The 10,103-nt window shown below is 39.8% G+C and overlaps 1 protein-coding gene across 1 annotated transcript; it reads right to left on the reverse strand.

Moving 5' to 3' along the window:
- Positions 1–836: 836 nt before the first annotated feature.
- LOC148096757 (progranulin-like) lies at positions 837–2,262 on the reverse strand. The gene is made up of 5 exons (XM_087835046.1): positions 2,213–2,262; positions 1,929–2,078; positions 1,538–1,840; positions 1,209–1,375; positions 837–870 (listed from the first exon to the last, which is right to left on the reverse strand). Exons 2-5 carry the CDS (start codon positions 2,076–2,078, stop codon positions 837–839), a joined length of 654 nt encoding a protein of 217 aa, XP_087691172.1. The 5' UTR covers positions 2,213–2,262.
- Between the last annotated feature and the right edge of the window lie 7,841 nt (positions 2,263–10,103).

Below are 10,103 nucleotides of genomic sequence, written 5' to 3' on the forward strand. Positions count from 1 at the left end.
ATTAAGCACTATCATTCCTTTTTGTTGAAGGCACTTTTTTTGGTCCATCAGCTTCTGCGTTTCCCCATAATTATACTGTGGCTCAGCAGCAGGGGAGGCTGACACACTGGAGCTCCATCAGCTCATCACGCCTCCCCTGCATAACAGAGTGTGCCAGGACCTGAGGTGTTGTTGTTGTGTGTGTGGCTGGCAGCTGAAAAGCTGCTGCAGAGAGAAGAGGAAATAGCAACCGAAATAAAGTGTTAAAAGAACGAACTATGTGGTCCGATCCGACATTTATGCCACATATACATATGCTGGTAAACACAGAAAATCTGCTCTGTCCCCCAACTTACACAGGTCACAACAGGTCTTTATTGGTGAGGCAAAATAGAAAACATTCAAACAGAGAAAGACACAATAAAGACAATTACAATTAAAAATCATTCAGTCTTATATTTTATTTTCTAGTCTACATTCAGTGATATCCAGTTACACAGGCAGCAGGAAATCTTGCAAAGCTGGTTTGTAAGGATGACTGGTTACTGTCTATTGCAATAGCCAACTATGCACACCCATTAGTCTAAAGACAAACAGACAATCTTGTGCACATGTCAGATCATTTGTCCAGCAACTGTCTTTTTCCAAGATTGATCTGTTTATATATCAAATGTGATGCAAAATGCATTTCAATAGATTTCTGAACTCTTACAAAAGAAAAAAACTATTCAAAAGAATAGCCACAGGACATTTAGGCATATTTCTGTGATCCTAGGATGTCCCAAGGGTAGGCTCGAGTTTTCTGCATGAGAAGGTGGAGGGCCGTGGCTACATTCATGCTCACAGAGATTGTCCATCTACGTGGCATCGGCCCTGAAATTGTTTTTACCCCTGTTAGACCAAAAGGAAATAAACAATAAACACTTTTTCTTTTTTACATTTTTGTTCACACATGGTGATACTGATCACTGTTTTGTTGACCCTTATGGGTGGTAAAACCTGGCTCTTGCCTACCTATCCATAAAGTCACCTTTTGTACTGCTGTACTGCTGACACTGATATGAACTACTGAGTTACTTGTTGCTTCTTTGAGTTTCTTTCCACACGAGGAACCTAAGTGAAATATTCATTAATCTGTGGAAAGTTTAAAATATCTGAACGGTGAGTTGTGCAGAGACGTTATCCTAGAATATTCTTCAAAACGAAGGTTAGAGTGTGGCACTTCCTACCTCCTACTACTTTCCTTTGTCTGTGGGATGGGAGAAGCAGGTGCTGATGGCAGCGCTGGCTTATAGAGGAAGGAATATGTGAGTTTGTCTCTCACACAGTACGTGTAGGTGTGATCACAGTCCAGGCCCAATGGACAGCAGTGGTATCCATCAAGACAACATTTCCCCTACAAGAAACACTTTTAGTCTCTCGAACAATAATAATGGAGCACTTTTTAATTAAAAGCTGCAGACATTCAGATGAAAGCTGATTTCATGTTAGTGGAAGATAAAAGGAATTTCATTACATTCATGTGTTGTATTGCACAAGAGTATTTAAGCTGACTCACGGGAGAGTAGGGACAACAGAACCAGCCTCCTTGTGGGTGTCTGCAGCAGGTAGTGCCATCAGGACAGTAGGTGTAACTGTCACAGTAGACCATTGAACTCTTTATTTGATCTGGGACGTGGCTCTCTTTAAGCTCCTGGAGTGGAGTTCCAGGCAGTTCAGGGGGGGCTGGTTTCTCCGCAGCCTCCTTCTTCACCATGGGTATGGTCAACCACGGCTGGTCTAATTTCTCACAATTCATGGTAACCAGGTTACAGCGATATCCCGAAGGGCAGCAGTGGAGCAGGTCGGCGCAGCAATTGGCCTGCAGAGCAAATAAAACTAATTTCTACAAGACTTCCAACTACCACAAATTAAGGTACTACACTGGTGTGTGAATACACCTGACTTACATTTGGATATAGACAGCAGCTATATCCATGGGCAGTCTTGCAGCAGGTACAGACATCTGGACAAAGACTCTGATCAGGACATGTGATGGAGCATGAAGCAAATCCCGACACAAACATACCAACTGACAGCCACAGAGTGATCCCCGACATCTGCAAGGAAGAGTGTCACCATAACTTTTTATTCTTTGGTCACTTAAACTTCAGATTTTTCTGTTGCCTGCTGCGGTAATGTCAAGTTTCAGTTCAAGACTTTAAAGGAACTTTACCTTTTTTCAGTCACTTACCTTCAGCAAGTGAAGAGCTTCAGCAGCTTCTTGTCACACGTTCCCCTCTGCTGAATCAAGCATGCAGGTTACACATTTTATAACGCAGGTTAGACACTCCCACTGACGTAAACTGTAACATCCCTCTGTCACGTGATGCTCGTATTAAGACAGACAGGTTTTCAAGATTTCTGGAACTGCAGAAGGTCAAATCCACAACTACTGTTCTGATTGGCTTAATAAACAAACTATTAACTACATGCGCACAAGCAGTATAGTCAGGAACAAATGCATTTTTCATTATGGCTTACCATGCACTTCTTTTAATCATACTTTATTTCACTAAAATGCACTAAAATCCAAAAACACAACAGATAAGAACAAGAGGAACAATAACAATAAGGCCATTCTGCATAATGAGCAGTTAAGCATGTTATGATGATTGTAGGGAAGAATTTTCACTGGGGAACTGTGTTAAAAAGGGAAGCCTTTAACTGGATTTTAGTAATGTGATGAAGCACATTTCCCTGTTATTAGACTAAACCGTTAAAAATGTATTCTGCTGTCTGTTATTAAGTAAAAATAAACCCATGTATAAAAATAGGAATATATAAAACAGTACCCAGATGAACACTTTGACAAAAACATTTATGTTTACTGAAGAGGAAATATGGGGCAGCATGGTGGCGTGGTGGTTAGAGTTGTTTCCTCACAGCAAGAGGATCTTGGGTTTGAATCCACCATCTGGATGTTTGCGTGTTCTTTATGGTTTCTCTCCTGGTATTCTGGCTTCCTCCCACAGTCCAAAGATATGAATATAGTGGGGGTTTATTAACTGGTGATTCTAAATTGTCCTGAGGGGTAAATGTGAGTGCAGATGGTTGCCTGTCTGTCTGTGTTAGCCCTACAACAAACTGATGACCTCTTTGTACCCTACAACTCACTCTATGCCACCACTCCTTGCAAATGTGTTTGCAAACCTCACCTACTTTTTCCACTTCTACATCTCTTCAGTGACAGATCTCATTTGTTTCAATCTGCAGCAAAACAGCGACTCCAAACATACACTAAAGATCTCAATATCCTTCAAGAGATGGTTTGCCTTTATCGCTAAACTTTCTACTGAGAAAAAAATGATGCTGTTTGAATGGATCTAATTGATATAAAATGTTTGCATTGTTAACAAAAGTATATTTGAACACATCCTCATTGCATGCCTTTTCCCCAATGCTAAAAAATTTGTTTCGTCCTATTACTGCAGGAGTTGTGTGATTTGTAGCGGTTTCAGTTGTTCACTGATGAACACTGAAATGTTAGTGAGGTTCACCTGTTGTATTTGTTGTGCTTTATAATAAGCATAAACCACTGATCACATGTGACAGGGTCAAAGCCATCAGCGCACTGTGAAACAGAAACGGAATTTCCATTAAATTACAGTAAAACACTAAAAACACGACCCGACATTCACTGTGATCACTCCAGTGTGCTGTATCAGCAGTAGGTTTTACAATTTAAAAATAATGATCTCAACTGGCTCATTTCTACTTCTTTTTTTACTGTAACATATAGTTGTATGACCTGATGCACATTTCATCACAAGTACTGAGAACTTCCTGCAGGATTCTTGCTACTGCTAGCTAAACCTGAAAGATGGGTTTTGCCCACACAGTCACTGGAAACCACTTCACACAACAAAGTCTAAATATCAAATAACTGTAACAACCATCAAAATAATGATAATGATAAACATCCATGAGTAGATTTATGTGTAGGTGCAGGCTCAGTATTTTAAGTTTTATGGTATTTTAAGCTTGCAAGACCAACAGCTGTGGTGGAGTGAGTTGAATGTATTGTCCAAAAAGAATACTTCCTATCAACTCCTCTCTCTCACACACACACTGTGATTGTGTGTGTTTTTCTTTCTTTTTTTAAAATTATGTATTGTTAATTGTAAGAGCTTTTGGAAAGCTTTTATTTCACTGGGTATTTTCTCACCCCACTAATCTGCTTACCTGTTTAGTTTTGCAAACTAGAGGTGTAACAATACTCCAAAACTTCTGTTTTGATATAGGAAAATATATCAATTTTACAACACTGATATGCTTTAATAAAGGATTTACTTCTCGATGTGGGTATAAATGTATGGGGAAGAGGGAACTTCCGGATACAAATTGTGGGTGATGCATTTTCTGATTTTTATACATGCTAGACATGTGGTAGAGCTCTAATATGCATCTTTTAATTAGTTTGTGTGAGATAGCGTGGCCAAAGTTGTCACGACTGGGGCAGCAGCCGTGTGAAGTGTGGAAGGAGGACTCAATTGCAGCACTTATTAAGATGTGAGGATGGTTTATTGAGAATACTGAACACAAAGTGGGGATGGCAAAACAGAACTAAGGATGAACTAAACTGGGAGAAACTAAACGAAAGAGTAGCAAACCTGAACATGAAGGGAGGACAGCAGGGAGAGCACGCAGGGGATTCACAGAGTAATGCAGAGTACGCAGGGTAACACAGAGGATGAACACAGAAGACGCAACGAGGAACAGAGGCAAACACATACTATAAATACACAGAGGGATACTGGGAAATCACACACACAGGTGGGAGACACAGCTGGACCTGATTAACCTGACGAGACAGGGGAACACTAACACCAGGGACAAACAGAGGGAGCACAAACCCAGAAACCCAGTATCTAAAACACAAAACACAAACCATCCCAAAACAGCCCACAAATAATAATGAAAATAATAACAATAAATACACCAAACACAAAATCACTGCGTCACGGACTCAGGATCATGACAAAAGTGGCTGAAGAAGAGCAGAAAACAGATGCTGTCCATTGTAGCTGGTGATGTTTTTTTAACAAACAATGTGACTAAAATTATTTTTGCAAAAACCTCCACAAATCAAAAACTCAAATGTTAAGGTTGTGCAAATAAATATAACTGAATTTAAAACAACCAAAATTAATATTGAGTGCACCAAGCTACGCTGACCTGGTCTTCTCCTCCTGAACAACTGAGTTCTTCTGTTTAAATACTCTCAATCGATCCAAACAAATAGTCTCTAAAGGATTTTTTTATACAGTGGGTAAGACTGAATATTATAATCATCCATTTATTGATGCTGCTTTTTACCACCAACAAAACACACTATTAAAGTGTAGCCATTACATTTTACAATAATACATACATAACTGAAGCAAACAAATCCCTAGTTTTCTTCCCCCTCTGTACCTGGTTCCATCCATTAAAAATAAACAGGAAGATATGAATACATAAAGTGAAGCAGCACGTCCGTAAGTTAGGTAATTTCACACACAATAATTTATTTCATTTGGATTTTTTTTGTCTTGTTTCCGGTTTATTCTGAGTAAGGTTCCAGTGTGTTCTTGCTTGTTTCAGTTTAGTTTTACTCTCTGTGTCTTTGGGCAAGATTCTGACATCCAAGTTGTCCCTCGCACATCCATCAGTCTGTGTGTGAAACTTTGGTGTAAAAAGTGCTTAGACATAAAAAAAAAAATCACTTTTATTGTGTACTTGTGTGTGTGAATGGATGGCTGAGGCACGGAGAGGTGAAGCACTTTTGTAACGGTCTTTTGCGTTTGATGTTTGTTAAGCTGTATGTCTGGATTTTGTTCTTTTGCGCCCTCTGGTGGTGAACTGTGTAGGGTACAGTTTTGCTGTTTGGGTCTCCACCCAGACACTTTTTCTTTTGCTAGCGCACACGGTGTCTGCATGCGGCAGCTCACAGTTAGCTCCACACATGGAGAAAATATCATTCAAAGAGTAGAAATAATTGAGAAAGAAGATGGAGGATAAGGCAATAAGGCCCTAAAGGACTATTTAGCACCTCCTGGATGTCAGCTCACGAGGTTTGTGTGTTTTAAATGTTTATTTTCTGTAATTAAGGACTTTTGATTGATTGACACTACGTACAAAAGCGCATTTTGATGTGATGTTTTGTTTCATTGTTTTGTCCGTGAGCAGTTCTCACGGGTTGCCAAGACCAGAATAAACCTGTTCTATAACTACATCGTGTGTACGTCAATCCTTGAGAGTGCTACAGTGAGAACTCGTCTGCTCTGCACGGGTAGATGAAAGGACGCAGCCACCGCAGGAAAGTCAGGTGCCCCGAAATTAAGTGTTTCCTCAGTTGAAGGACTCAATATAATTAACCCCAAGAAAGAGAAATAAAAAGAAAAAAATGTACTGTAAAAATAATTAAGATAAGTTTCCTTTTATAAATGAACAAAGGACTGGAATATTTATTTTTTCTTTCTTTCTCATTGTTTACATTTCTGCTGTTTAAGTGACTGATATTCATACAGTGTTAAGTTAATGTTGTGATGAGTAACCTGTGCATTGTGCATATGGTGGGCTTCAGCAGTTGCTGTAAGAAACAGTATTACTGGCTTGAACAAGATTTGTAATGTGACTTAAGTATACACATTAAGTGATGTTTAAGGAGTAGCAGTAATCTGTGCTTTAAAGTTGTAACAGTAAAATTAGATTAATATTCAGTTGCTCCTCAACTACCAAATGCACCTTTACATTAAGGCTTAGTAAGATACACAAAAGAACAAAATCCAGACATACAGCTTAACAAACATCAAATGCAAAAGACCGTTGAAAGTGCGTAGAAAAGCTCTTTAGAAATGCTAATTTAAATTTTTATGTTTTAGCTGAACTTTTATTTGTCTTAATGATTATAATAGGGGATTACAAATTCAATAATCACTCATCGTCACAGAAAATACAATATAAATGCATAAATATATGAATAGTTTTTAAATATTTCTTTTAAAAATGTACACTAGTATCAGACAAAGCCAAGCTATCCACCGCACACAGCTAGAGGGACCCTTCAGTTATTTAACATGCCCTTCAGTGTTTCTATGTGACTGAAAAAAGGTAACCTATAATCTCCATCACTTCGCTCCGTGCTGTGAATTTAACTGAACGTGGCCTTAAATGTAAAACATGATATAAACAGTATTACACCTAATGATAAAGTGCAAAGAATTAACAATGCACTTCTGTCAAACAACATATTTAAGTGATTTAATGAAGCAATTTAAAATTAAGCGACAAAGGGAGGATGACTCATTTCAAAGGAGCTTGCAAAGAAAAGCGTCTGCACTTCTTTAAGTTGCTTGAAGACGTTTCACCTCTCATCCGAGAAGCTTCTTCAGTTCTAAGGTCAAATGGTGGGGAGTCCCAGATTCAAACCTAGTGGGAGTATCCCCCCGCAGAGGGACAAAAGGACCCCCCGACAAGGTGTGAAATTGGGTGTGGGTCCCAATCAGCCAGAGTTTCGGGTGAGCTCATTGTGAAACCCACTAGGTTTAAATCTGCGGCTCCCCACCATTTGACCTTAGAACTGAAGAAGCTTCTCGGATGAGAGGTGAAACGTCTTCAAGCAACTTAAAGAAGTCCAGACTAGGGCTATCACGATTAGTCGACTAGTCACGATTACGTCGACTATCAAAATTGTCGACGACTGATTTAATAGTCGACACGTCGTTTGAAGCTTTGTAAGATCCCAAAAGACGTAGGAATAAGTAGTAGGATTTAAGAGTGTAATAACGGACTGAAACAGAAGATGGCAGCACTGCATGTACAAGGATGCCAGCTGCCGTTAAATCCCGAAGAAGAAGAAGTAGCTCTGGCCCAGAATTCATAGCGCAGCCCAGCTCAGTTTCCAACAATGGCGGCAGCTAGTTAGTTTTAATATTACTCTTATTATTCTTTCTGGGTCACTAAATAAACGTTTAACATATTTTCAGGCGAGAATGTAACTGTGTAAACCTCAAACATCTGCTCAGTTTATCAAGACACCACATATTTTCAAAAGCGCTCCGACGTTTTCAGAGACGTCTGTTACCCACTAGCTCGATAGCTAGCTGGGGGCAAGGCTCACTGGAGCCCGTGAGAGCACCGGACTCCCGGCAAATCGTTTTCAAACCCACCGCCGTCTTTCGCTACTCAGGTTAAACATATATAAGTCACTTAGATAACTTAAAAATGTTATTGTTTGGCTTTTTTTTGTATTTTATTTGTTCCTGAGTAAATCGGTTTGGCTGAGATTAAAGTTATAGTTTTTACACAGCTGAATAAACGTCAAGCAGACAACTGATCATCAGAAGTGTGAGATGCTCGAGAATATTCTCCGGTGTCCCGTTATATTTTAGATAGTGTAACCCCCCTCAGTCTCTATGTCCGGTGCTGTATGAGTAAAACTCTCTGAACTTGAGATGGGTAGAGCTCAGGCGTGGTTTATTCCCCTTTTGTGGGTTTTTGCAATAACATAGGACATGAATAACCATGGGTTTCCAGCAACAGGATTCTGCCCAAACACAGCAAAAGCTTCATTGCTACTAACGGATAAGCTTAGGGAAAACCCGTTTATCAGTAGCAGACTTCCGCTGCGGATTTTCAAAATAAAGGTTTCAAAATAAACCCATGGTTGAGATCCCAAGTTTAACAGGAATTTAACAACAATAAAACCATATTCATCCTTTTACATCGTTACAATAGCAAGGAGTTTATTAAACTTCACCGAAACAATCTGCAAATTTCATTAAAATTTAATAAACTGTCACCTTTTTTTTATTTTTAGTTAGCACATACCTTAAACACTTAAAGCTGTAAGTTTTGCGAAGCTGATAGTTATATAAGAGCAGATGCATGCTGGTGCAATAAGCTGTACGTTTTACATCCAATGGATGCATGATCTGATTAGTCGACTAATCGCAAAAATTATCGGTGACTAGTCGACTATCAAAATAATCGTTTGTGGCAGCCCTAGTCCAGATGCTTTTCTTTGCAAGCTCTTTTGACTACGATGACCTGGATGACTGAGAACCTTCACAGACACGATGACTCATTTCGTTAAACACCTTCTCGTCTCCTGATCACTCTCCAGTAGGAGGGAGGAGAGGAGTCAAGGAAAGGAATTGGGGATGTGCAATTTGAGAAATGAGTAGAGGGCGGGTCTTACCCATCTATCCATCCTTCCATCCATCCATCCTTCAAATGGCCACTAAGGGTCAGCAGAAGCAAGCTGTAAACAACCTGTCTGTAAACATTCTGATATTTCAGCAGTTCAGTAGCCTGATGGCTTTTGTGTAAAAGCTGTCCCCAAATCTGCTGGTGCGGGTGTGGACGCTCATGTACACTCCTACCTGACTACAGGAGCTTGAAGAGTGTGTGGCTGGATTAAAGAGGATCCTCTGGGCCTTCCTCCTACAGTGCTGTCTGTAGAGGTCCTGGATGGCTGGCAGTTCAGACTTGGTGATACAATGTGCATATCTGGCCATCCTCCATACAGCTTTGTGGTCCAGAGCATTACAACTGCTATACCAGGTTGTGATACAGCCTCTCGATGGTGCCATTGTTGAGTATTCTGGGGTTTATTCCAAACCCTCCTAATGATATGCATATTCATGTGGATAACCTGTCTAGCAACACCAGGCTCCACTCGTAGTTTCTGACCACGTGAGGAATCTAAGATAAATATTTGCTCCAACTCAAATATCGATGTTGCATATGGGGGACAGATTTCTTCCATTTGCTGTGATGTTGTTCTGTGTTTTCCACACTAGGTGTCAGCAGCAAACAGCCCGTTTCTAGAAGAGTGACCAAAACATGGAATAGGTTAACAGTAATGGATCTGCAGCTTGGAAGCTTTTTAGGCTGGCAAGACCAACAAGGTTTTATTTTGTTTGTTTGTTTGTTTTTTCAGTTTGTTCATCAACTTCAAAGTCTTATCTTAATGAAGTATTGTGATAAAGTTGTAATTCATTATGTTGGACTGGTGTAGAGCAGGCTGTGGTGTTCATGGGCACTCAGACTGTGATGTGAAAAGAAGATAAATGAATGACTCCATGACCCAGTTTGGA

The sequence above is a fragment of the Neolamprologus brichardi genome, chromosome 22 (assembly GCF_056152115.1).
Source record: "Neolamprologus brichardi isolate AB-2024 chromosome 22, ASM5615211v1, whole genome shotgun sequence".
Classification (NCBI taxonomy): Eukaryota; Metazoa; Chordata; class Actinopteri; order Cichliformes; family Cichlidae; genus Neolamprologus; species Neolamprologus brichardi.

Coding starts and splice junctions, on each gene's coding strand:
- LOC148096757 (XM_087835046.1), bottom strand. CDS start 2,078: ATGTCGGGGATCACTCTGTGGCTGTCAGTTGGTATGTTTGTGTCGGGA. Junction 1,841..1,928: donor GCTGCTGTCTATATCCAAAT/GTAAGTCAGGTG, acceptor TTTGCTCTGCAG/GCCAATTGCTGCGCCGACCT. Junction 871..1,208: donor ACAAAGGAAAGTAGTAGGAG/GTAGGAAGTGCC, acceptor TTGGTCTAACAG/GGGTAAAAACAATTTCAGGG.